The sequence below is a fragment of the Eumetopias jubatus genome, unplaced genomic scaffold (genome assembly GCF_037043125.1).
Source record: "Eumetopias jubatus isolate StellerSeaLion01/CBP00866 unplaced genomic scaffold, mEumJub1_p1.0 scaffold_7, whole genome shotgun sequence".
Lineage (NCBI taxonomy): Eukaryota > Metazoa > Chordata > Mammalia > Carnivora > Otariidae > Eumetopias > Eumetopias jubatus.
The window spans coordinates 111,552,104-111,579,083 of record NW_028274813.1 but is presented as its reverse complement, the minus strand read 5'-3'; the positions used below and the strand labels follow the sequence as shown (position 1 = coordinate 111,579,083).

General features: G+C 45.5%; 1 protein-coding gene across 9 annotated transcripts in view; it reads left to right on the top strand.

The window, feature by feature from the left end:
- Positions 1–10,152: 10,152 nt before the first annotated feature.
- The window catches only part of PARP6 (poly(ADP-ribose) polymerase family member 6), a 29,445-nt gene continuing 12,617 nt past the window's right edge, over positions 10,153–26,980 (top strand). For 3 of the 9 annotated variants that reach the window (XR_015768580.1, XM_028100189.2, XM_028100186.2), the window contains exons 1-13: positions 10,480–11,960; positions 13,838–14,035; positions 14,924–15,001; positions 15,769–15,863; positions 16,289–16,349; positions 16,591–16,681; positions 17,138–17,204; positions 20,122–20,271; positions 21,485–21,695; positions 22,184–22,237; positions 24,514–24,609; positions 25,217–25,309; positions 25,932–26,057. Coding sequence is in view for 8 of the 9 variants with exons in the window: in XM_028100189.2 (XP_027955990.1) it covers positions 14,033–14,035; positions 14,924–15,001; positions 15,769–15,863; positions 16,289–16,349; positions 16,591–16,681; positions 17,138–17,204; positions 20,122–20,271; positions 21,485–21,695; positions 22,184–22,237; positions 24,514–24,609; positions 25,217–25,309; positions 25,932–26,057 (1,125 nt within the window). In the remaining variant the exon portion in view is untranslated. The other 6 variants (XM_028100188.2, XM_028100187.2, XM_028100183.2 and 3 more) reach the window with 5 other exon arrangements.

Genomic DNA, 26,980 nt, shown 5'->3' with positions numbered 1-26,980 from the left:
GAAAGAGGGAGTTTTAACCACCCCACCCTTTCCCTTCCCAACCCGGATAGACAGGCCCTGCCTTTGGCTGAGCTGAGACACTTCCTGTTTCCCCTCACCTTGAGCCGGCCCCAGTGTCCCCTTGCTCCAGGCCACCTTCTGTCTCCAAGTCTGTGTTTGCCCACCTGTAAAGTAGATTCAGGATATACGTAGAGGGCTGTGACAACAGACTTGGAAGGTTTGCTATTGTATATACTGCCATTGAGAAGGGGATCATTTTCAATATGTAGAAGCTTCAGAATTTAGAGGTCCCTCTTTACCCAAGACCTGGGAGGGAAGTAGATGTTTTGCCAAAATACTTCTTCATTCCTTTAAAAAGTACATCTTTCCTATGCAAGAGTGTCTCACATGTGCTTATCCAAGGTGCTTCTAGATGGTGAGCAGTGTTCCGCTTAGAAGTGGTGTGTGCTCTGTCTGTCTTTGTCTATCTGTTGTATTCAGTGGGTGCCATATAAAGCTGATCAATGGTGGTGCTTCCTGCCTGCTTCTGTGAGATGGGCAAAAGATTCAGCTTAGAACACCACGACTCACCTTGCCTTGGTCAGCCTGTCCTGGGCCTGCAGGGCCTTGCACATATTTTTCCCAGGAGGTGAATTTCCCCTCCACCTCACAGACCTGGATCAAAGAAGTATGGGGCCCCAGCTGTGTGGTGGGCACTCTGATCCCCAGATGTCGCTGAGGCTGGAGGCCTCTGATCTGCGATCATATCAGACAGTAAAGGAAAGGATGTGGGGGAGAGGGGTTGGAGGATTCCTCCTTCATAACAGTTTCTAAGAAAACTTGTTCCCACCTGTTCCTCTGTCTTTGACTCATTTTTGGGGGAAATGGGATGAAAAGTAGATACGGTAATGACATTACCAGGTAAGGTGTAATGCAATATCAACAAATTACTTACAACTGAGAGAGGAACAGTGTTGAGGGCATCATTACAGTGGCACAACGTGGACACATAGACTCATCACCCTGGACACAGGTGGACGTGTGGAGCACCTGTGCCTTCAAACAGATATTGCCATGGTGGCAGAGAGGTCCTTCACTGCTAGGTGCTGAGCACTGAGCTAGAAGCTAGGGCTCCGGCACGTTATACGTGCTCAGAGTTAGTGGGAAGGACAGACCAATTTGGGAGTTACGATGGAACAGGGTCTACGATCACAAGCAGAAGAGTATCTAATTCAGACTCGATTGGGAACAGAGGTCAGAGAAAGATTTCGTAAAGGAGTTGAAGGAGAGAAGGGTCTTCAAGGATGCACTGGGACTTTGAACAAAGCCGTTTGGACAGCTGCACCATTTTGATAAGTTATCTTTATTACCAAGAAATAATAATGATTACCATGTATTCAGTGCTGATTATGTGGGAGACAGTGGGCACGAAGACATCTCTACCCTGAACCTTAACTCATTACCAAGTCATATCAAGACACTTGAACCAAAATGGCACTTAAAGTATTTTGCTTCATGGTAGGGACTGACAGACTGTGTGTCAATGCTGCAGAGGGTGGCAGGGTCTAGATCAGGGGTTGGCAAACTGTGCTCTGTGGGCAAATCTGGCCTGCAACCTGTTTTTGTATGGCCTACAAACTAAGAATGGTTTTATATTTTTTAAAGGGTTGTGAAAATAAAACAAAGAAACAATGAGTATGAGATAGAGACCATATGTGCCCCCACAAAACTAAAATATTTATCTGGTCCTTTAGACAAAAATTTGCTGACCCCAGTAAGATCATGCAAGACTTGTACAATATCCAATGAGTTTGAACAACATTGTGTTTGTGTCTCTGTTGTGTGTGCATGTATCAGTCTGGACTCTTTCAGTTGCACGTATCAAAACCCCAACTCAAACATGTTTAATCCAGTAGGAAATTAACTGGCTTACACAATTGATAAACCAAAGGATGGATCAAAAAGCAAAACGAAACAACAAAAAAACCAAAGGATGGGTCTGCCCTCATGCATGGCTGGATCTAGGGGCTCAGTTGATGATGTCTCCCATCTCTTGGCTCTGCATCCTTCCATATGTCGGCCTCACTAGTTCTAGCTCTAAAGTCCTAGAGAGGACTTTGGCCACAATGGACATGTGCCTATGTCTAGGGTGGAAGAGTAGGCCACCATAATTGACAACTTCACCAGGATTGTGTAGAGGGGAGAAATGGGTCCCCAAAGGAAGGGATGGTGGGTAAATAAGCAATATGCATCCACTGTATTCCACCCCTTTATTGCCCAGCAGCTACCTATATTTTTCTTGACAAACATACAATTTCAAAAATGTACCTGCCCAACAGTGAAATGATCCTAGGCCCCCCAAAAAATGGGAGACAAAACGGAATCCTGTCCAATTGCTTTACTGAACTCTCAGTCCAGGGTCCTTTTGTGATGTGCATTTCTTCATCAGGTCTGGATGTAACTTATGATTCTACAATCTATGGCTAAAAGATTGATTTAGCTACCCCTGCATAATCAATATGAAATGGGAGGGGGAAATAGGGTAAGTATTTTTTTAAAAGAAAGAAACCTTCCATTTGGATTAGGGAAGAAGAAAAAACAACGGTCACTAACCTATAGCATATAGTACATCTTTCTGGGTTGTGGAACAAGTTTCTTGGTTAAAACTGATTGCTCTTAGTCCTTTTCACTGGGAAGCATCTCTTATTATCCACTGTTCTTTATGGAAATCCCTCAGAGGATGCTCCTTCTGGAACTGAAGCATTCCTCTTCCCTTTGGACATGGTTTCAGACCGTACCTTAAAGACTGCCTTAGAGATTATGCGTTCCCAGAGCCCTGTATAGCAGGGGTGAGGATTCTCTGGTGATACAATTCCTTTCAAACCAATTGATTTTATTCCTGGGCCCTCTGTGAGCTAGGAACCATCATCAAGAATCTTGCTGAGTCCTTGTCCTTGAACCTGGGTCAGGCCCTTGTGGTTTCTGTTTCTTAGCAATAGGTCACACTTTGCCCGTTCTCCTTCCCCTCAGTTTCATGGCTTCCACAATGGTCTGTCTATGCTGTCGATCTTAATCTGCTCAGTGCCCCCCCCACCAAAAAAAATCCATTATCTATTCAACACCTGGCAGGCTCATGCTCCAGTAGCCCTGACCAGATGATAGTCAGAATCCCTAGGTGGTACTGGCTCCTACATCTCAGCCCCAAGGAGATGCTTAGGATAGGAGTGAGACAGCCACACAAGCACTCCTTTTGGCCAACCTGCAGCTTGCTCTGTTCCCCGCCCCCTGGCCATGGTCCATTATTACACTGAGGCCACATCACCAAAGCAGTCCTAAGAGGAGTCTGTCCATGGACATCGAATTTGCGGGCCCTCTGAGAACTGGTATCACTTGGGGACTGTGAGCAAGCTCTTCAACCTTTGGCAGGGACTCTGGAATTTCTTTCTCCCTGGATGCAGCCTGGGTGTCTTAGATGTAGGAAGAAAAGACCTCTAGTCTGAGATAGGATGGATGACCTCTGACACTGGAAGCAGCTCTGGATCTGGTGTGTATTCTGACCACATCTGCAGTCTCGCCTCTGCCTCAGTGGAGCATAACATGCATAGAATACCCTCCCAAAGGAGGTGCTAAGGACATGGAGATCACTGAATCTCCCTTGATAATTTCCAGCTTCAGCTGTGATCTTTGGACATCCACTGTTCTGACTGCACCTGCCTGCCTCGCGACATGGCCAAATCCAGCCGGGACTCAGAGGCTGTTTTTGGTCTCCGGGCTCCCATTCATGGCCCGTACGTGTATACAATGATGTCACACAACCTTATGTTTTTGGGAGAACGAGTGAAGGAAGAAATCTCATAGACTTAGGGAGTTCAGAGTTCAGAGCCAATGCAGTCTAAGTGGCTGCCCTTCCAGGCTGAGCCATGTGGGGTCCACAAAGAGGTGACCAAATCTGTGCCAAGTGCAAACTTGGAAAGGGCAGAGAGCCACCCTTTCTCTCCCTAGTCCTGGTTTTACACTGCTATCCGTGTTCTCCACCCTCCACCAGCCTGGGTCGATCAGAGCCTTTGACTGCCCGGCCATCTGTAGAGGAGACTTTGAACTTCCACGCTCTGGCCTCCTGCTTTCGAGATGCCTAAGAGCAGAGACCCAGAAGTCAGACGCAGGCTGCAAGCCTGGGTCTGACTTTTCCCAAGGGAAGTATTAGGTGCCCAGGAAAAAATGCAGGGAAGCATGAAGACAGCCTGTGAAATGAGCCTCAGCTTCCCCTATGGAGTAAGCTAGATATGGCCCGATCTCTGCCCCCCAACCCCCCCAACCCCCAACCTTGGCCCTGGGCTCCTGATAGGAAGCCAGCAGTCTGGGCTAGATTCCCTGCATTTGGGCAGGAAATCTGCTCTGTCCACAGCAGTCCACAGTTGGGACTTAATGTTGGGACGGGGGCTTTGATTGTGGCTCTGTGTCTTAACCAAAGTACTCTAGAAACAGACTCTGAGACAAGGGTTACGGTGCTCACACTATTTGGGGAGATGGAAGGATGATGAGAGGGGAGGAGAGACATGAGTCAGGAAAGATGTGAAGCAATGCAAGACAAGGTATTACTGTGTTGGCGATGTCCTCACATGAGCCATGAGGAGAGGACAGGTCACATGACAGTGTTGTTTGCTAAGGACATGGTGCTTGCAAGGAGAAACCACCTTGGAACAGTTCACCAAGAGGAGAATTGGGAGGGAATTTATCTATCTGTTCCTCCCCTCATTTCCTGTTTCCCACTGACCAAGGTGCATACCTCCACCGTACTTCTGAGTTGCATCATTTGCCCCCAGGTGGCTGCTTGGGAAGTCAGATCCCACAGCCTGCCATGTGGCATTTCTACCACAGATGTGGAAGTGCAGGGGCTATTTGGCATAGGTGGGGATTTAAGTTTAAGAAGGCACATGAGGTTTGTGACCAATATATCCTACATTTTCCCACAGGATTCAAAGCCAATATCCCCACGCACACAGAATCCCCAGCACTGTCTGAATTCTAAGTGAAATAAATGTATAGTTCTTGGGGGGAGAAAAAAGATGCATTCAGGTGTGGCGTGGAGGATCAGACTTTTTCTTTGGAATTTCTCAGGCCGTAAGCTCCGGTATCTCCTGTTGGATGTCCCCATGTCTCTGCTTTTGTTTTCACTCACTTAAACTTGAGGAAGAGGATCTCCATCTAGAATGGATCCATGACCCAAATCTCAAGATAAGATAGGGGATCATTTAACCAGCTAATTTGATATCACATAACAGGGATTTCCAACTTCCCAGCCAAGGACTGTCAGATTCCCACTGCCCCCATTTCACTTCGGTTCCACCATTCTAGAGTCTGCACACCCCATTCCATTTTTGTATTAGAACTGGTTGGGGGACAGGTGATAGAACCCAACACAAACCAGCTTAAGCAAGAAGGAACTGAGAGGTGTAGTGGTATTACTGATTTAGGCGGGGCTGAATTCAAGGGCTCAATTAAATGTCATCAGCTAACCCTCACTCCATCTCTCAGGGCTCTGCTTCTCTTTGTGCCTTGGTCCCATTCTCTTTCCTGCCACAGACACACTTTCTCCGTGGGACAGAGAGAGCTGGATGCCAGCAGCTTCAATCTCATATGCTCCTAGCACCATGGCCTTAAAAGCAAGAGAGCTTTGAAGAGAAAACTGATTGGCTCTACTAAGGTCACAAACTCATGCCTAAACTAATCACTTTGGGCAGGGTGATGGGTCTTGTATCCATCTCTGTGGGGTGAAAGGGGGAGGGGGCAGAGGTGGCATTGTGACTCTCAGCCTATTGAGGACTTATGGAGTGTAAAGACATGTCCTGCAGGGTCTGTAAGAATGTGTGATTTGACCTGGCTGGAGTTTAGGATGCAGATGAAGGAGCAGTGAGAGTCAGGCGGGAGCCAAGTCCATAGAAAGGGTATCAGATTTATCACGGGGACAGGAAGGAGCCATTGAAGGGCTTTAAAAGAGGAGTGACATGATCAGATTTGTGTCTTAAAAAGATTCCACTGGACAGCTAAGTGGAGAATAGACCAGAGGAGTAGATACTGGGATTGAGGGTCTAGTTAGGAGGATAGTGCAATGGTTCTGGTGAGGAAGAGTAGGAATATAAAGGAGAGATTGATTTAAGATGTATTCAGAGGTAAAATGTAAGATGTTTACAAGACAAAATTGGTTTTTGTTTAAATGAGGGTGGGAGAACTCTAAGATGCTTCTCTCTCAGGGTTCAGGCTGAACAAGTCAGAGATGCTATTTACGAATCTAGGAACATGGAAGAGATGTAGACTGACAAGAAGATGTGTTTGCCTATGAGACGTACAAATGGAGTTGTCTAAAAGGCAACTTATCCAAAAGGCAACTTGAAGTTCAAGAAGGAAAGGAGGGAGATAGACATTTGGGAGTCCTAGTCACCTGCAGTCAGGGTGCCACCCAGGGTGATTTAAACAGAAAAACCATTTGTTGAAAGGGCACTGGGTGGGTCATAGTACTGCCAAGCAGGGCATGCAAGCTTGGGAAATGAGTGGGAACAACGGGAGGCCAGTCTGCCAGAGCAAAAGCCAAAGTCATATGTTATAACCAGACAGTGAGAATACTGTGGATTTCATCATCAGTGGGTGCTTGACGTCACCACCACCAGTACCCATACCACTATAGCCCCCATGCATGGGAGAGAGCTGACTTTGCTGTGTCCACTGCCAGGATGAATTCTCCACGGTTCTATTTCTCCGAATCATTTACCCCAGAATCTACGCTTCTGGGGGCTACTTGGCTAGGCCTAGGTCACATGCCTCTGCCTTAGCTGCCAACCTTTTCAATGTCTGTCATGGAATGTCGGCTCTGCTTATCTCCAAGACTTGTAAGAAGAAGGGGAATCAGATTCTGAGAACCCCCAAATTACCAAGGTCCGCTTCGGGTCGGTGCTGTGGAGGTCACTAGGAAGAATGAGGAGATGAGAAATTGGTCTGGACTAAACTGTTTTCTCATTTTGGGGGAAGATTTTTATTTTTAAGTAATCTCTACACCCAATGTGGGGCTTGAACTCACAACCCGAAGATCAAGAGTCGCATGCTCTGCCTGAGCCAGCCAGGGGCCCTGTTTTCTTATTTAAATAGTGAACGACACGAAAGGAGTCCATGAAGGATGCTGAGGAGTGTAGTGAGTGTAGGAAAAACTGCAATTGTGTAACGGAGAAAAGGGGTACAGGGTCAGGGTGATCAACAAAGCTAAATGACATCAAGTGGTCAAATAAGTTAAGCCTGAACATTTCCAGTGGATTTTTCAGTTCAGAAGTCATTTGCAACTTCAGTGAAAGTATTTTCAGTAGAGATTTTGGGAAGAGGTCACTAGATTTAAGCACTAAAGAGTGCATGGGAGGTGAGGAAGTGGAGATGGAGAGTCACATTACTCCTTAGAAGCTTGTCGAAGGCAAGAAAATATGCAACAGTCAGTAGCGTGTGGGATTAAAGGTGGATTTTTTTTTGTTTTTTGTTTTTTTAGGTTGGGCCATTTGATCAAGTTTATGTGCTGAGATCAAAAAGTAGGGGGCAGTGAAAAGTTGAATATCCATGAAAGAGAGGCATAAGTGAAGGAGCAAAGTTCCTGAAGAGACAAGAGATAATGAAATACACATCACAGTGAGAGGATTAACCTTGGATTTGAAGGGAGACCTCTCTTCTCTGAGAAAGAAAGGGTGGGAGAGATTCAGATGCTTGGAGGGGACTAGAAACTAAGACAGTTTCTTCCCACTTGCCTTCATTTTCTCTGTGAAGCAGAATGGGGGATGGTGGCAGAAGCTGCCATGTATAAGGATTGCTGAGTACACTATGGGCCCAACTGAAGAGACTGAATTTGCAGTAGCTCTGCACTGGGTACAAGTTAAGTTAGCTTAAAAGATTTATTCTAGATAAATGTGACTCAGAGACCCCAAGGTCAGAGGGCCTCACAAAGGGCCTGGGAAGCTTTTATTTTATTATTTTTTTTATTAAATATTGTATTTATTTATTAGAGAGAGAGAAAGCCTGACTGAGCCACCCAAGCGCCCCTCTGGGTATCTTTTAGGAACCAGAGACCAATCCCGCCATTTCTGGTCTCTGCCTCTAGATGGTTCATTCTCTCCTTGCAAGTAGTCTTTCTCCATCTCTCATTCCTCATAGTAGCTGGAGGTAGATGCACCATAGCTCCTGGATTTTTATCTCTTCTGTTCAGGAGACCAGTTCAGTCAGAATCATATTCTCTCATCCCTAATCCAAAATTCCCAGGAGAGTACATTTACTTAGCACAGCTTGGATTAGGAATCCACTCACAGTTCAAAAAACTGCAGCCACAGTGCCAGGGGTCACACAAAACAAACATGGCCCTGGGGCCCACAGATCTGGAGGGCGAGTATAGAAAATATAATTTCCAAAGAATAGGGTTTATGGGCTGGACTAACTCAAACAGTGTCCACTCACAAGCGCAGTTCTGCAGGATTGGGTGATTTCCCTTATCTTGGTTTAGGATGGGAGAGGAAAGGAGGTAAATGGCTGGAATGACCCAAGATTGCGATTTTAAGGGCAAGCATATTAACAAAAATGTGATAAAAGTAACTGACCATAGGATCTGGACTGGATAGGAAAAGAAGTGAAGCCAGGAAGATAATGATAAACCATGAGGCAGTCGAGATTCATGGGATTCATAATGAGTAGAAGAGCTGGTGGCATGAGATGGGAGGCGGTGAAGAGGGGAAATCCTGGAAGGTTGTGAAATACTGGATTTTGACATTTTACTCATGGGGACAGACTCCCTCTGCTTACCCAAAGTGCTCGTGTTCAAACACTGCCAGGCATGCATGGCTTTTAAAAGCTATTATGGGGCCCTTGCTAGGGAACTGTTGTAGGGAACAGAGTCAACCCCTTCCCCAACTACTCTGAACTTCTACACTCTGAGACTAAGGCTGTAAGTCCTGTTATTTTATATCCCTCGCTTTTTTCAGTTATTATTAATAATGGGTGTAACAAACTAATACTAAGACTGAGAGCAAGGTGAAAAGACTGGGGCAGGGGGCATCAAAAGGAGGGAATCAGAAAGGAGATGCTGAGGATATCCAAATGTAAAAAACATCACCAGGAAAATCCTGACTGCAAGGCTGCTCAGGATGGACAGACATAACATGCCTGTATTACTCAGGGCAAAGCCTTTCTTGAGCGTGCTGTATCCAGCTAAAAAGAGGGAGCGAGGAAGGAGAGTAGATCTAAGATAAGACTTTCCCCATTAGTGCTGATGGAAAAGAGGGGCATATGTGAGCCCTGACACCAAATTCTAAGGATGAAAGATCTGGCCATGTCTGAGATTAATAATCATAACTGCCACAATTATAGCTTCCATTTATGGACTACTTCCTAGGCGCAGATTCTCATATGTATTATGTTGAACCGTATGACACTGCAGGTATTTGACTCTTTATAGCCTACAAAACGGCAATTTCATAAGGTTCAAGCTATTATCTTATTTCATCCTCACCACAACAACCCCATTAAAAGGTATTATTGCCCCCACTTTACAGATGACAAAACTAAGACTCAGAAAGCGAAAGAAAGTCCCACGCTTTGAGGCTGAAGTAAGTGCTGAAACCAAGTTCTGAACCCAGATTGTTTGAATAGAAAGAGTGCTTTCCGACACGCCACAGCTACCAGGGGAGCAAGACCCCGAGGTCTTTGACTCCCCCATTGCAAACCAGAGATTTCTGGAGTCCGCGGGGTCTCAGGAAGCCCCTCTCAATCTCTACCTGCGGCCCGGCCTCCAACGTGGAAAGGCAGCGGGGACGGTCTTCCCTGCTCATTCCTCCCAACCACACGGGGCGCCAAGCGCCGACAGTCTTTTTCAGAAGGCTCTTCGCGCACCCCCAGAGCCCCTCCTTTTTCCACTCACCCGCCCTAACCCACGGCGCAGGCGCCACCTACCTCCGCCCCGCACCCCTCCCAACCAGCGCGCACCGCGCAAGCGTCGGAAGCCTGGCGTACCGGGCGGTGGCGCGCCCAGAAACAGGCCGCATGGCGATTGGTCAGAAGCCGGTCACGTGACTACGGTGTTGCCGCGCGAGCGTGCGCAGAGTGGCTCTGCGCGCCCGTGACGGAACGACGAGGCGTGGGGGTGCGCGACCTCGCCCGCCCGGCCCGGCCCCCGCCCCTTGGCCTGCCGCTCCGCCCCCGCGGGGCGTCCCGGGCCGCTCGTCCCCTCAGCGGCGGCCGCACGCGGCCCGGGGTCGCCGTGAGTACTCGCGAGGCCGGCCTCTGGGGCGGCCGCCACGGGGACGGGGCGGGGCGGCCGGGCCGCGGGAAGGGTGCGGGGCCCGCCCCGCCTCGGCAAGGGTGGATGAAGTGAGGGGCTTGGACCGGGGGGCTCTGAGGGGCGCTCCTCGGTTTGACAGGCTTCGCTCAAGGCCGGGCGGCTGGCAACACCGATCGGGCACAGAGCTTCTTCCCCGGGAGGCAGGTGTTGGGTGTCTTTGGGGGTCTCCGGAGGAAACCGGAGAAGAGCTATGACTGCTCCCCCCCAGGGAGGCCTCAGGGCCTGCCCTGGAAGCGCGGATAGCAGCCAGTGTTTTGGGGGCTAACCTCGTCCTCTTCCTCCACCGGGTGTACCGGAGATAGCGCCAGCCTTTGAGAATCTCCCCTCCGTGGGTTCTCCCCCGCACTCTTTGTTCAGTGTCTTAGTCTTTCTGAGAGAGGAGCACTCGGTATAGAGTGGAGTAACCCCCTTTCCCAGGACTACAAAGCTGAGAGTCAAACCCAGAGTTAAATGTTGGGATCGGAGGCTTTTTTGGCTAGATGAAAAGTTGTCAGAGCGAGAAGTGCCGGTGGACCTAGGGAAGGACTTTTGTGATCCGGACTTGAGGCTTATTTACATTTGACCTGTTCCCATACAGATCCGTAAAGCCTTCTGTCTTAGCTGCCATCATCCAGACTTTTTTTTTTTTAAAGATTTTATTTATTTATTTGAGAGAGAGAATGAGAGAGAGCATGAGAGGGAAGAGGGTCAGAGGGAGAAGCAGACTCCCTGCTGAGCAGGGAGCCTGATGTGGGACTCGATCCCGGGACTCTGGGATCATGACCTGAGCCGAAGGCAGTCGCTTAACCAACTGAGCCACCCAGGCGCCCCGCGATCATCCAGACTTAACACTGAGCTGAACACCCTTGTTTGGGTACTCTTCACACAGTGTATACTTGGCCCAGCTTCTCTTGAAAGGTTCCCTCCTTCACCTCATTTAGATAAATCAGATAGGTCTTTCTTGCTTAATTCATTAAACAACTCCTTTAATTAGTTATAACCACATTACAAGAAAATTGGATGCAATTAGGACCTGTCAAATGTTAAGTCTCAGTTCCACTATACTGATGCTAAGCAACTTGCTTGGCCTTCCTACACATGAGTATTCTATGTATAACAAGAAAGCACTGAGATACATGATCTTTTAGGCTTACTCCTCTTTCAGATGTCTGTGATTCTGTGAATTTCATGACCCACCACTTCCCTTTTCCCACTCTTTAAACCCATTCTCTACTTCCAGGGGAATGGGCATTGAGAGTAGAAGATGGGAGTCCCTTTCACTGAAACAGCCTGGTTTGGGAAAGATGGTAGTCTCTGAATTGTTTCTTCCCTGGACAAGAAAAATTCCCTCTGAACTGCCTTTTTCTCCTTGTGATAACAGCAGAAACCAAGCAGCAACAGCCCTTGGAGAGAGGCTAAGTTTTTCTTGACTTCTGCGGTGACAAAGACCTTGAGAAAGTTGGTACTTCTGGCCTACGCTGCCAACGTCTTACCACCCAGCCCAAGACAGCCCAAGCTGGACATTAGTGCCTCCCTCTTTATTCCTCTCTGATCATCCAGATCAGCACCTGACTGTTTATTTTCAAATCTCACAAACCCAGCTCAGCCCTCAGATCTTCATAATTTTGGTTCTCAGCTGCTCTTTAAGGTGAATGGAGTCTTGCTTTTTAAAATCATTTTTGTATGATTTTGTCCGTGTGTAGACACATTTAGGTTCTTCTGTGTATCTCCCTTTTGGTTTAGGTATCTAGCAGACAGTTCATTCATTCATCTGTTCATTCAATAAGTATGAGTTGAGGTACTGACAACAGACAATAAAGAGTCAAAGCCTCTGCCACCACAGAGCTTATATTCTGCTGGAAGATAAATAAAACAAACATTTTGTATGTCAGAGCATGGTGCTGTGGAAAATTGTAAAGCAGGTAAGGGGGATAGAAAGTGCTAGTGTGTGTGTGTTGAAGTTTTGCTGTTTTATAGAGGATGGTCAATATGACCTTTGAGCAGAAATATGAAAGTAAGGAGCATGCCATATGGATATCTGAAAAGCATTCCAAGAAGAGGCAACAGCAGGGACAAAGGCTTTGTGGTGGGAGTATGCTTGATATGTTTGAAGAACAGCAAGTAGGCAGTTGTGGAGTTTCAGGGATAATTTTCCTGTTCACACTTAGAGTTGACTTTTTAGGGCCCCTGAAAAAGTACAGGAGTAGGCTATGATTTTTTTTTAACTTGTTAGGGAATTTTCCAACTATACACAAGAGTATGAGAAACTCTCATGAACCCATCACTCAGATTGATCATTGGTATTTGCCATATTTATTTCATTCCCCCCCACCCCCCTTTTGGGGTGGAGTAGTATATACAAGTAAATCTCAGATATCAGGCCATTTCATCTCTAAGAACTTCAATTGCAGTTTCCCTTTGCATATTGTTTTTGATGAGTCAGGCACTGCTATCAGCTCGAGGACAGCTATGGTGTTTGCCTTGGCATTGTGCCGTATGTCCCCATCCTGGGTCAGTTACCAGGCTTAAGTTGGTTATCTGAGGAACAGACCACAGGCCCTTGGAGCACACAAGGATTTAGAACAGTGGTTCTCAAATTTTATCATGCATCAGCATAACTTGGAGGGCTTATTAAAACACAGATTACTGGACCCCATCTCTGGAGTTTCTAATTCAGTAGGTCTTAGTAGGGGTCTGAGAATTTACATTTTAAATAAGTTCCCAGGTGATGCTGATGTTGCAGATCCATAGACCCCACTCTGATCTATAAACCTAAGGTTCAGTAGAACCATATTAGAGACCAAGAACACTTCTGTTTAGGTTGGAGTGGGTGAGACAGATATGTGCAGAGTCAGGAAGGCCTAGATAGTTGTTCTTAATTTTGTGAAATGGCTAGGGGTTAGTGTTCTTCTGACTATTGGGATCATTATTGCATTTTTATTTGGGGAGTAGGTTCCGAGATCAGTCCAGGGTATTATTTTGGCCATGACAACTCAGACCGTGTCTACCAGAGGATGTTCAGTGTTGTTGAGGACTTTTTAAGTTAGCTATGATTGTCGTATAAAGGCTTCTAGTGATACTGATATTTAGTAAGACATGATGATTCAATTTGAGTAAATAACTAGGGGTAAAGATTCCCAAAAGAATCTGATTCTGATGAGGGTTGGTACTGTGAAGAATGTTCCTAAATGAACTGACTAGACAGAGTAGCATATCATCTGGTCCTGCTACCATCACTTTCGGCTTCAGGGGTTGATACAGCATTGTGATCTAGAGCAGGGACTTGCTCTAATCCAACTCTTGAGCTCAAATGGAACAGTAGTGTCTTATGTTTGTATAGTGCTTTCACAGTTCATTATCTTTAAAGAACTATGTGTACAAGTGTGTGTACATGCATGCAAGTATGTCTCTATGTGCAAGTGTCTGTAGTATGTCTAATAAAAGTGTATCCATAAACGTGTGCTTGTGTAAATACCATCTAGCTGTTAAGTGGTGATGAAACCAATTGTTGTCTACTTTCCACAGGACAGTGACTTGTTACCACCACCACAGCAGAGCCTGACATCCCCAGCAGATCTCCAGTCAGCCCCTGACATCACCCCCTCCCTTGTCTCCCTCTGTGGCCTCCTAAATGCCCATCCCGTTGGCCTGGGTTCAGCTGGTGGTATGGAGGGGTGCTGCCTAGCACTGACCTGGGAGTGTGTGTGACCCACTGACCCAATGGTGAGAACTGACTACCATCTCTCCAACTGATCATCCAGGGGATAGATGGGACCAAGTGCAAACCTCACTTTTTCCTGGTATTTTCCCTTCCATCCTTTTGAAAGGTAGAGTTGGTTATCTGACATTAAAGGAAGAAGGAGCATGGAGACTATATTACTTGGGGTGTGTACAGGTAGATTTTCTTGGGAAGGACAGAGAGAGTTAAATAAGGAATAGAAAGGGAGTGATAAGACAAGAGAGCTTAACTATGTGTGTAGCTGCTTTGCAGTAATGATCCGAGAAGAGGCCCAGCCTGCACTAGGATCTAGATATACCTAGGAATCGACATTGATGTTGAAGTCTGCATCCCTCCCCCACTGGCTACCAGAGCCTCAATCATCATACCTACACCCAAGAAGGCCAAAATTCCCTATCTTTTTCCATCCATCAGAAGTCAGAGGTAGGCCATGGATATGACCAGATCCAGGAAGAGACATGTCCCTTGTATAGTGCTTTCACAGTTGTCTACTTGTCTACCAAAGAGTGAAGTGAAGGGAGTAAAGGGAATAGGGCCTCAGTTATTCTTTTTTTTTTTTTTTAAGATTTATTTATTTGAGAGAGCGAGAATGAGAGAGAGAGAGTACATGAGATGGGGGAGGGTCAGAGGGAGAAGCAGGCTCCTCGCTGAGCAGGGAGCCCGATGTGGGACTCAATCCCGGGACTCCAGGATCATGACCTGAGCCGAAGGCAGTCGCTTAACCAACTGAGCCACCCAGGCGCCAAGGGCCTCAGTTACTCTGTCCTGAGGGGCTTCCCGTTCTTTGTGGGAATCTGTTTCCTATCACCCCACTCCGTTGCATGGGATGATAGGGATCCAACAAAGGTTGCATTCTTATTTCTCATCACTAGGACATCAAAGGCCAGTTCTGGAATGATGATGATTCGGAGGGAGATAATGAATCAGAGGAATTTCTCTATGGAGTTCAGGTGAGATTACAGCCCCTAAAGCCCATATTGGGTAGTCTAAATGTGTGCTTCTCTGAATACAACAAGTAGTGAGAGATTATTCTGGAGCAGAGATAAGATGATACAATACAGTGTTGGTGTGGTCTGAGCATTGTCTTACAAGAGCTCATCTCATATCCTTGCTCTTGCCTGGGACTCATACCTTTCTCAGAGTAAACTACATTTCTTGTATGTGGAAGGTACCCATGTGTTCTTGGTTGGAAATAATTAGTTTTTGACTCTTCCTTCACTAGCTAGTGGGTGTCATTTCATTCATTAGGGTCCAATTTTTAAAAGATTACCTTGCCAGTGATTGTACGCATAGTTCTTAAAGATTACGCTATCACTACCCAAGGCACAATCCTGAGGAGGAATGTTGGACTTTTCACACAGAACCATCTGAGTTAAATTCTGTGCTCTTCAGCCTGTCCTGAGTTCTCATGGAAGGGATACCTAAGTATCCCTGGTCAGAGTCAGAGGCAAAGCTGCAGACTTAAGGCTGTACTTCTTGAGCAAGGCCTGCATTTGGTCCGCTGAAAGTTCATAGAGTGGAGATGGTGGGAGACTTGTGTGCCAATGGTCGGTGGCTAGGGTCACCATCAAGAGCCCCTTCACAGAAGCTGCCTTTTGCTTATATGTACTACTGCTGTTTGATTTTCTTGTGCCTGCTGTTTGTTCATGTTCTTTTTATTTTGCATCTCTCTTTCCCCTCCCCCCAAACCTCCCCACTGTTTTTGCTGTTGACTCAGGGGAGCTGTGCAGCTGACCTGTATCGACACCCACAGCTCGATGCAGACATTGAAGCCGTGAAGGAGATCTACAGTGAGAACTCTGTATCCATCAGGTGGGACTCCACTTCAGGAGCGTGCCACTTCTTTCTGAGCTGTGGAAGGCTAGAGGTTTTTTTCTTTTTATGGTATGATAGGGGGTCTGTGGACCTGGATAAATTAGGAGCTTAGTGATAGTGGGAGTTGTTCAGCATACTTAAGCTTAGCTGAGAGCAGTGATGAAAGAAGTATAGCCACTTTTCTTAGAAGTTTCCTTTCATCCTAGAATCCCTCTAAGCTGATAGTTTGACCTTTGAGGTCAGAAGGGCTTCTGGCCTGGAGGAAGCCCTGATCGTGTAAGTGGCTTGAGGCTGTAGCTGAGTCTAGATACAGAGCTACCTTCCACTCTTCCCTCTCCCATGGCCCCAGGCTCAGTTTTCCCTCCACCTCAGTCTCTGTTCCCTTCTTTCTCCCTTACTGAGTCTCCCCTGTATCTCTGTAGAGAATATGGAACTATCGATGACGTGGACATTGACCTCCACATCAACATCAGCTTCCTCGATGTAAGTGGTGCTAGTACTGCCAACAACATGTCTAGCTGGACTTGTGGATTTTGTCATGTAGGCCAGGAGTCTTGTTCCTGAGTGCTGTATTTGGAGCACATATTCTTCATCCCTGTCTTTCCTAGACCATCAGCAGACAGTGGTGTGTACTGTCATGTGCATGTGTGTGTCATATAGGGAAAACTTCCAAGTCCATTCCTCTCTGTTGCTAAACTGGAACCTGTTTCCCTTACTCTTTTAGGAGGAAGTCTCTACAGCCTGGAAAGTCCTCCGAACAGAACCTATTGTGTTGAGGCTGCGATTTTCTCTCTCCCAGTACCTCGATGGACCAGGTAAAGGCAGTGACTTTGGGCATGTAGGTGTTTCAGTTGTGGACTAATCCAAAGTCCTAAGTTAAATGCGCCAAAGAAAAGCTAGGAATAAGGTCCTTGGGTATAATTTGCAGGCCATTGGTAGGGGCTTTTCAGTTTTCTGTCATTGGTGTCTTCATTTCCTGTCACCTGCTAGCCATCCCCTGAAGGCCTTCTTGGTTAATGAAATTGTTTACTCTGGTCCCCAGATATTATTTATTCTTTCTGTTCTCCTCGACCTCCTCATAGAAGCTGAAGTGATTTGGAATTGGTCAGAAAGCTCCCAGAATCTACCCTCTGCCTCAGATGCTTGCTTCTCCATCACTATTGGTTAGAGTACTCTTAGAATCTGAGGAAGCTCATCCACTGAACTGGGGCCTTGGATTCCCAGGAAAATAGAGACCTGTACATACTAGGAGCTTTTTCTTCTCTTTGCAGAACCATCAATTGAGGTTTTCCAGCCATCGAATAAGGAAGGGTTTGGGCTGGGTCTTCAGTTGAAAAAGTAAGAACTTTGATCTTTCTGGTTATGGACATATGAGGGGAAGAGACGGACATATGGATGGACAGGCAGACCTTTGGGTGGAATGTTTCCTCCCAAAAATATCTTTCTGAGATGTGCCCAAGAAAGACTAAATAAATTGGGAAAGCCAAATTTATGGTTAGGTGGGAGACCCTCTGGTTCTGGGATGTCTGGCCTTGAGACTTCCTAGAGGTGAGGTGGGGCTTATTAGTACTTACCATTTAAGGATAGGTACAACCCTAGAATTAGGGTCATGCTCTTCGTATTTTCTCTTGTGATTTTCTCTGAGTGGGGCTTTAGGAGTTCAGACAGTTTTAGTTTATGGAATGTGTTGAGCATCTTGCTGATATTTGGTGTACAAAGAGAAATAAATGAATTATATAGATTCTACCCTCAGTGAATACAGAGTCCAGTGGATACATGTTCTAATACAAGTGAACATGTAAGGTTTAAAAAGACTATAGAGAGGGACACCTGGGTGGCTCAGTCGGTGAAGCGTCTGCCTTCGGCTCAGGTCATGATCCCAGGGTCCTGGGATTGAGTCCCACATCGGTCTCCTTGCTCAGTGGGGAGTCTGCTTCTCCCTCTGCTTATGCTCTCTCTCTGTCAAATAAATAAAAATTAAAAAAAAAAAACTTAAAAAAAATATAGAGGAAGGGGTGACTCAGTCTGGTGGTGGGTGGAGGGCTATGAGTGAATGAATGAAAGGGAGATGATTCATGTTTTCAAGGATGGGTAAGAGTTGCCCATGCAGACAGACTCTGAGAGTGAATAACATTTACAAGGACACAGGTGAAGCAGCCTGTGTGTAGGAAGCTCAAGTAGTTAAATATTGCTAGTAAAATACAGGGGGAGAGTGGTAGGAACTGAAGCCAGAGAAGTAGGAAGGGGTCCAAATCAGAGAGGATCTTGGGCTTTTATCTTGTAGACACCCGGAGCTTTGAAGGGTTTTAAGCAAAGAAAGGACGTGGTCAGACTTCGTTTTAGAGAAATGATTCTGGTAGTGCTGTGTAAACTAGGTAGGAGGGGCTGAGACAAGAGACCAGAACTAGTTTAGTAGGAGACTTTTGTAGAAGTCCAGACATGAGATGATGAGGGCCTGAGCCAAAGTGTTAATGTGGGTGAGAATAGAGATGAAAGATGGACTGGAAAGATTTGTGGAGTGTAAAATCAATAAGACTTGAAGACCGATTTGGATATGTTGTATGTGGTCATAAAAACCAAGGAATAGTGGAAAACTGCTCTTAGGTTTCCAGCCTAGATGTCTGGGTAAATTAATAGAACACCAAATTAAATAGGGATGTAAGAAGAAGAGCAGGTTTATGGGATAAGGATAGATAATTAGTTCCATTTTAAACATCTTGTTTAAAGATAACCTGGTGGGGGGGGGTGTTACCTGGGTGGCTCAGTCAGTTAAGTGTCCAACTCTTGGTCTTGGCACAGGTCTTGATCTCAGGGTGGTGAGTTTAAGCCCCACATTGGGCTCCATGCTGGGGATGGAGCCTACTTAAAAACAAAAACAAAAAACCTTGGGATATTCAGATGGAGGCACTCAGTACATAGTTAGATATGTCACAGAAGTTAGGGTGGAAAATATATTCACTGAATGGGTGGAGATTACAACCAGTGTAGAGTATGCGATTGCTAAGGGAAAGCATGATAAAAAGAAAATAGGATCAAGGGCAAAACACCCTTTGACATCCAGACAAAATACCCAAGAAAAGCAGCAGGGTGGGCAGAAAAAGAACACTGAAGGAAGGTCAGAGAAGTTAGAGAAGAATAGGAAGTGAATGGTGTCACAGAAGGCAAGGGGGAGAGTTTCTACAAGGAGGGCAAAATGCCAGAAAGGATAAAGGTTAAGAAAGAGGAGATAAGTAAGTTTTTGTTGGATTTAGCATCAAGGTAAGAGCAATCATAGTGGAGTGGTGAAGGGAGAAACTGGACTGCGGTGAGTGGTTAGCAATGAAGTAGAAACAGTAAGTGTGGACCGAGATATTTGGATGCGGATAGGAGGGGAAGAAGGAGGTGTAACTAGACTGAGGTGCAGAAACTGAAACTTTTTGTAGACTTTGGGAAAGGAACTGACAGGAAAGGGGGATGATTGATGGATCAAGGTCCCTAAAGAGGCAAGGGCTGAGATCTAGAGAACAAATAGAGGAATTAAGAGAAGGGTCACCTTGTCTCCAGAGAATGGAGGAATCAAGGTAGAGTGGAAATGGAAATAGATTTTGTAGTAGGGTTGGAAAATTAAAGGAGCTGGTAACTGATGGCTTCAATTTTCCCTGTTAAGAAGGAAGAGGTTATCAGCTGTAGGTGAAGTTAAAAGCTTAGAGAAGGCGGTAAGGATTTAGAATAATAGCTTAGAGTAATGCCAGAGAGGACTGATCAAAGACCAGTGAAAGAATTGACAGGACTAGCTGGGGGCCCAGCTCAAGTTGGAAGCCATAAGTTTGGGGATATAATTTTTTGCCTAGCTGTGTCACTACCCCTCATGGCCCTACTCCTTCACGATTTACAAAGTAGAGGATGCTACTCAATTCCATCCCACTACTTCTGTTCCACTGTCAGTATAGTCATTCTTGGCAGTATATTCCCAGGTTTGTGGCCATTGAAGGCTCACCTTTGAGATCTTCCATTAAAGGCAAATCATCTCAGAATTGTTCTGGTCCATTAGACCAGGTAATGGGAGTGGATATTTAACCCCTAAGGTAAAGAGGTACTTTAGGACAGTACATTTCCATGTGCTAAGGTCATGATCGGGGGTCTTCAGACACACTTCACCACAAGTAGCTTTACAGCCCCTGGGTCTGAATTTTAGGTTAATTGCTTTTCATAGTTCTATTCCTTGACCTATTCCCCTGCCTGAGTTTTTGTAAGCCTATTCTCTTTGATTCCTTAGGATCCTGGGTATGTTCACTTCGCAACAATGGAAACATCTCAGCAACGATTTCTTGAAGACCCAGCAGGAAAAGAGGCACAGTTGGTTCAAGGCAAGTGGTACCATCAAGAAGTTCCGAGCTGGCCTCAGCATCTTCTCGCCCATCCCCAAGTAAGTGCTCCCCTAGGAGCAGATCATCTCTAATGACCATGGTGTTGTCTGAGCTTCCACCCCACTTTCTTGATTACCTAAAGTTATCTATTTTGCCCTCTCCCAAGGTCCTCTAAATTCTGCACCTTTAACTGTTAACACCAGCCACACGGTCCTGTCCCCTTGGTGTCTTTATCCCTGTAATTCTGACACCAGTATTCATACCTTGTCCTTTATGTAAAACACAATACCTAGCTCATGGTATGTATTTGAAGAATTGTATGCTAATTTTTTCCATCTTTTCTTTCTTTGAACCTCATCCATTACTCCCTCTCCTAAGAAGGCAGAATCTGAGAATAGTCATTAACTCCTTGTTCTCATGAGAGGGTGCACTGATTTATTATCTAGGTTTTAGAAATAAATATTGTCTCGTTCTCTGTCCCCAGGCCTTACATTTTGTCCCCCTGGGGCCTCTGACTTGCCCAAAGGCTAATATAAACCCAGATTTGTAGCTTCCCAGGCACTATTATCGACAGACATTAGGCTCTTTCATTCCATACCTGGCCTAGATGCCATAGAGATTGACTGAGGCTTTGCAACTACTTCTTGCTTAGTACAGTATTTAGCACTTAATCATATGTATATAAATACCACACACACACTCTTTCTCTCTCTCTGTCTCTGTCTCTCTCTCTCTCTCTCTAAATGAAACAGGCATCCTGTCCAAGGGATCATTCCATACCTGGCCTAGATGCCATAGAGATTGACTGAGGCTTTGCCTCTGCCTGTTCTCCGTGTTCCAATCTGAAGAACACACAAATAATGACATAATCAATTCAGGTTTGTGATACACTGTTTTAAAAGTGTTTAAAATCCAATGGAACTTTCCTCAGGTAGGAGTTCTTTGGCTTAAGTCACTTCACCCATCCTGGCCTAGGACCCACTTATCTCCAGTGTTTGTTTGTTTTTTTAAATTAAAGGTTTTTATTTATTTATTTGACAGAGAGAGACACAGCGAGAGAGGGAACACAAGCAGGGGGAGTGGGAGAGGGAGAAGCAGGCTTCCCGCGGAGCCGGGAGCCCGATGTGGGGCTCGATCCCAGGACCCTGGGATCATGACCTGAGACGAAGGCAGGCGCTTAACGACTGAGCCACCCGGGCGCTCCTCTCCAGTGTTCTTCTAGGGCTCATTCTGAATTCCCAGTTTCATCACTTCTCTTTGCTCTCTCTCCAGATCTCCCAGTTTCCCTATCATACAGGACTCCATGCTGAAAGGCAAACTGGGTGTACCAGAGCTTCGAGTTGGGCGCCTCATGAACCGTTCCATCTCCTGCACCATGAAGAACCCCAAAGTGGAGGTGTTTGGCTATCCTCCCAGCCCCCAGGCAGGTCTCCTGTGCCCCCAGCACGTGGGCCTCCCTCCCCCAGCACGGACCTCTCCTTTGGTACATGGGCTGGGGAGGGTTTGACTTGGGTGTCAGGAGGGTGGGAATGGAAATGTGGGAGTATGGCTTCTCAAAATGAGGTGGGAGTATGGCTCTTCAGGCATCCTAAATCAAACTTGGACATGTACCATGAATGGGTAGAATGGAGCACATTTTTTAATAGCTGAAAACATAACTGTCTGTCAAGCTTCTCTGATAGTAGGCCATGAAGCAGGGAGTCTGAGCTTGGGCATCCCAAGATGTCACGTATGATTTTATGTGGTTAGGACTTGGTCATCAGCTGCTGTATTAACCTATTCACCTACCTTGAAGAAGGTAGGAACCTTTGGCAAAAATGTCTAAAGGTCTTCTCTCCAGCTTTGGGATTATTTAGGCTAATTGGAGGTAAGGCATAGCTATTTCAGGAGAATCCTAGGTGATGAGTGTGAGGTCTCTCTGGCACCAGTTTCATAGGAGGCTCATGATGTCTGTCTTTCTACTCTCTTCAGGTCAGTGGTCACTGCAAGAACATCCCCACTCTGGAATATGGATTCCTTGTCCAGGTAATTGAGTTCAAAGCTTCATTCCTAAGCCTTTCCCCTGTTATTTGACTCATCTGATCCCCTAACATCTCCCAGCTCCTCAGTCAGTTAACAGATATTTCCTGAGTTGCTCTGCTCTTAGAACTGTACTAAGCATTGTGTGGATAGGAGAAAAGAAGGCATAGTTCCCATCCTCAAGAAGCTTATGGCATTATTGGGAAGATGCTAACAGATCATGTCTGATCAAGTGCCAAATGATGCATGACAAATTTTAAGTGCAATGGTGTCAAGATATGAGAGGGATTGACACTGATTTCCTTATGATCCCCAACATCCTCACTTGAGTGGTCTTAAGTTTTCCCTATACCGCTTTCATTGCCCAGCTTCTACTGGGTTTTTTTTTTTTTTTTTTATATCTCTTTATTACCTGGACATGCTTTCTTTGATTTTTGCGTCTCTATTATCTTTGTTCACATCATTCCCTCCACTGGCCTTCCTCCCCATATCTGCCTTTTGCAGTCAAGGCTCAATGCTACCTGTGCCATAAAATCATAATTGGTGGGAGTGATCTCTTCTCTCATTGAACTCTTAAGATGCTTTTTGTTTTGTATGGCACCTGTGTGTCACATACCATATGCTTTGAGTTGTAATTAATTTGTATACATGCCACATCTCCCTTGTTGGTGTTGAGGGTCTGAGAAGACAGTCTTTTATGTTATTGCATAATCAAGGAGACCATTCACCAAACTGGGTACGTAGTGGGCATTCAGTACATCTGAGTGAATAAAAGCCCTTGCATGTCCCTTTACCAGCCCAAAAGTATGTGAAATGCGAAGAACTTGATTCATACAAAACCTGCTACCTGATAGAAAGAGTCATGGTAAGACAGAGTATGGTTTGGGGTGCCTGAGTGGCTCAGTCGTTGGGCATCTGCCTTCGGCTCAGGTCATGATCCCAGGGTCCTGGGATCGAGCCCTGCGTCAGGCTCCCTGCTCTGCGGGAAGCCTGCTTCTCCCTCCCCCACTCCCCCTGCTTGTGTTCCCTCTCTCGCTGTGTCTCTGTCAAAATAAATAAATAAAATCTTAAAAAAAAAAGTGGTTTTATTTTGTTATTGTTGCTGTTTTTTAGGTTTTGTTTTTCTTTTTAAGTAAGCTCTACACCCAGTGTGGGGCTTGAGCTCATGACTCCGAGATTGAAAGTTGTGTGGTCCACTGACTGAGCCAGCCAGGTGCCCCTAGACAGGGCATTTTAAAAAATTCTTTAGTAATGAGCACTGGCTGTTATATGTAACTGATAAATCACTAAATTCTACCCTTGAAACTAATAAAACACTATATATTAACTTAAATTGTTTTTAGGGTATTGCCAAATGGCTCTGGATTTGTGCTCTCTTCCCAACAGAATTGTATCTATGCTTTTGACCAGTGAACGGGCCTCCTACCATATAATCATGGACTGAATATTCACCTATCTCAGAGGGACAATCTGTAATTACCACAACTAAGGTTAATAGTTTGGGTAGTACCTGTTAATGTTTATAAATACTACCATGAAGGGGCACCTGGGAGGCTCAGTCGTTAAGCCTCTGCCTTTGGCTCATGTCATGATCCCAGGGTTCTGGGATCGAGCCCTGCATCGGGCTCCCTGCTCCACGGAAAGCCTGCTTCTCCCTCTCCCACTCCCCCTGCTTGTGTTCCCTCTTTCGCTGTCTCTGTCAAATAAATAAAATCTTTAAAAAAAAATACTTTAATGAAATTATCTCATTAATCTCCATTCCTCTGTGGGGTTAATAATACCCACTTTATAAATGAAGACACCAAGGCTCAGGTTAACTGATTTGCCCAAAGTTATATATATATATATTTTTAAAGATTTTATTTATTTATTTGACGGAGAGCACAAGTAGGCGGAGTGGCAGGCCGATGGAGAGGGAGAAACAGGCTCTCCGCTGAGCAGGGAGCTGGATGCGGGGCTCTGTTCCAAGACCCCAGGATCATGACCTGAGCTGAAGGCAGTCGCCCAACGGACTGAGCCACCCAGGCGCCCCCAAAGTTATTTATGTTATTAAGTGGTAGAGGGGGGTAGGATTTTAACTCAGGTCTTCTGCCATGGCTGTTCCTATGTTTATAGTTGTAGCTCTAGAGTTGGGCCATCAGTTTAAGTGCAGGGCCCAAGAATAGATTCTGCCGTAGGCACAGGGCTGGGAGTAGGGAGAGTAGCTGGAAAGAAGCTTAAATAATTTCCCTTATCTGTGCCTGTACTTCCAAAGGACTTGATATAATCTCTTCTCTCCCCAGATCATGAAGTATGCAGAACAGAGGATTCCAACGTTGAATGAGTACTGTGTGGTGTGTGATGAGCAGCATGTCTTCCAGAATGGGTCCATGCTCAAGGTATATGCCCTAACTTATGACCCTCTTCCCTTGGACCCTTAGCCAAGGCTCCTTCACTCCTCATCTTGCCTTTCTTCCTTTCTTCCTAGGTCTATGGTAAAGGTAGAATTCTGTCCATACTCCCTGACTCTAGAAATAATTGTTTTTCTCAGAAAACAAATCTCAGCAGTCCTGTTTGGAAAGATGAGGATATATGAACATTTTTGAAGATACAACCCCCACCCAACATTTAAAAATAGGGATCAGGTATTGATCAAGATGATTGCATATGATGCTGTTCTTAAGGACTCCCAAGCGTAGGTAGGTGGACAGACACTGCACTATAAGTATGGAGAGGAGACACGAGCAGTGTTGTGGAAACTCACAAGAGAGAACATCTAACTACCTAGGGAAGTCATGGGAGGCTTCATAGAGGAGATAGCATTAACTCTCAAACTTATACATAAGGCGTTTTAATTAGGACTAATTTATAGTTTTCTTATGACGTAGAGGGCCCCAAATTCCTACCTCATTCTAGAGTTGTCTGAGGTCAGATTTGTCCTTCTCTCTATAACACCTTCTTACTGCACACCCTGTGCCACTATGTCTGTTTAATATGTCCATCCAGCCAGCCGTCTGTACTCGTGAGCTGTGTGTTTTCTCCTTCTACACGCTGGGAGTCATGTCCGGAGCTGCAGAGGAGGTCGCCACTGGAGCAGAGGTATGGGAGAGAGAAAAGCTGCTGGGGAACTGGTATCAAGAAAGGCCAGGCAACCTAGCAATTCCACTCCTTGCAATTTAACCTCCAGAAATGCTTACATGTGTAAGGATGTTCACGATACTCTTGTTTGCAGTAGTGAAAAAAAAAAAACATGGATACAGTTCCATCTCTGGGGTTCTGTTAAAGATACCATGGCATGTCCTTACAGTGGAAATACTCTACAGCTATTACTTATGGGTAGAACATTATATATAAAGAAGATAATGCAACAGTAAGTGTAGTGTAGTTTTCTTTTTCAGTTACCTATTTAATAAAATAACTAGTTCCATAGGAAGAATAATCTGAAAGGAGAGACATCAGACTTAACAGTAGTACCTGTGATATGTGAGATTTGTTTGGGGGTGGGGGATGATTTTTATCTTTTCTTTAGTCACTTTTTAATTCACTGTTACTTGAATTTTTATAAACAGTCTGTATTTTCTAATGAAACCATAAGCATATTTGCTTTTAAAGAAGAACAGCAGAGAGAAGTGCTGAGAGCCTCCAAAATGCTGGATACTGTGTGACTCCCAGCTCTGGGAGATCCTTTAGCTTCTGCCCTCTTTCTCTCTTTTCTCCTAAGGTGGTGGATCTGTTGGTGGCCATGTGTAGGGCAGCTTTGGAGTCCCCTAGAAAGAGCATCATCTTTGAGCCTTACCCGTCTGTGGTGGACCCCACTGATCCCAAGACTCTGGCCTTTAACCCCAAGGTATCGTTGCTTGGGAAGAAAGGGCTAAGGAATAGAAATGATAAGAGATAGTGGGAGTCTGTGGGCTGTCCTTCTGGTGTATATAACAGCTTGGAATGCGGGACAGAAGGAATGGAACACTTGGTTCTTGGGAACTCTTAAACCCCAAGCTTTAGCTGTTTTAACTAACTGAGTTTGTTAGAAGGAGGAGAGAAGAATTAACATTATTGGGTTTTACTAGTGAAGAATATTGACTTTGGAACCAGACAGACCTGGATTCCATTTGAGGTTGGTTCTACTGTTCCCTGGCTGAATGGTGTAAGAAAAGTCGCTTAACCTTTCTGAACCTTGATTTGCTTATCTGTAAAAAGGGGATAATACCTACTTTGCAGATTGTTATAAAAATGAGAGATAATATATGTAAAGTACTGTATTAGGGTTCTCTGGAGAAACAGAACCAATAGGAGATATATATAGAAAAAGATTTATTAGAAGGAAGTGGCTCATGCAGTTATGAAGGCTGAGAAGTCCCAGGATCTGCAGTTGGCAAGCTGGAGACCCAGGAGAGCCAGTGGTGTAAATTCCAATTCAAAAGCTGGCAGTCTTGAGATCCAAAAAGAGCAGATTTTTCAATTCCAGTCCAAAGGTAGGAAAAGACCAGTGAGTGTCCTAGCTTCAGCAGTCAGGCAGGGAGCGTTCCCTCTTCCTTGGCCTTTTTGTTCTCCTCAGACCTTCAACTGATTGTGTGAGGCCTGTCCAAATGAGGGCAGGCAATCTGCTGTACTCAGTCGGCTGATTCAGAGGTTAATCTCATCTAGAAACACCCTCACAGACACATCAAGAGTAATGCATGACAAAATGGGCACTCCATGACCCAGTCAGATCAACTTGATTAACCACTGACAAAATTAACCATCACAAGGGGCACCTCGGTGGCTCAGTTA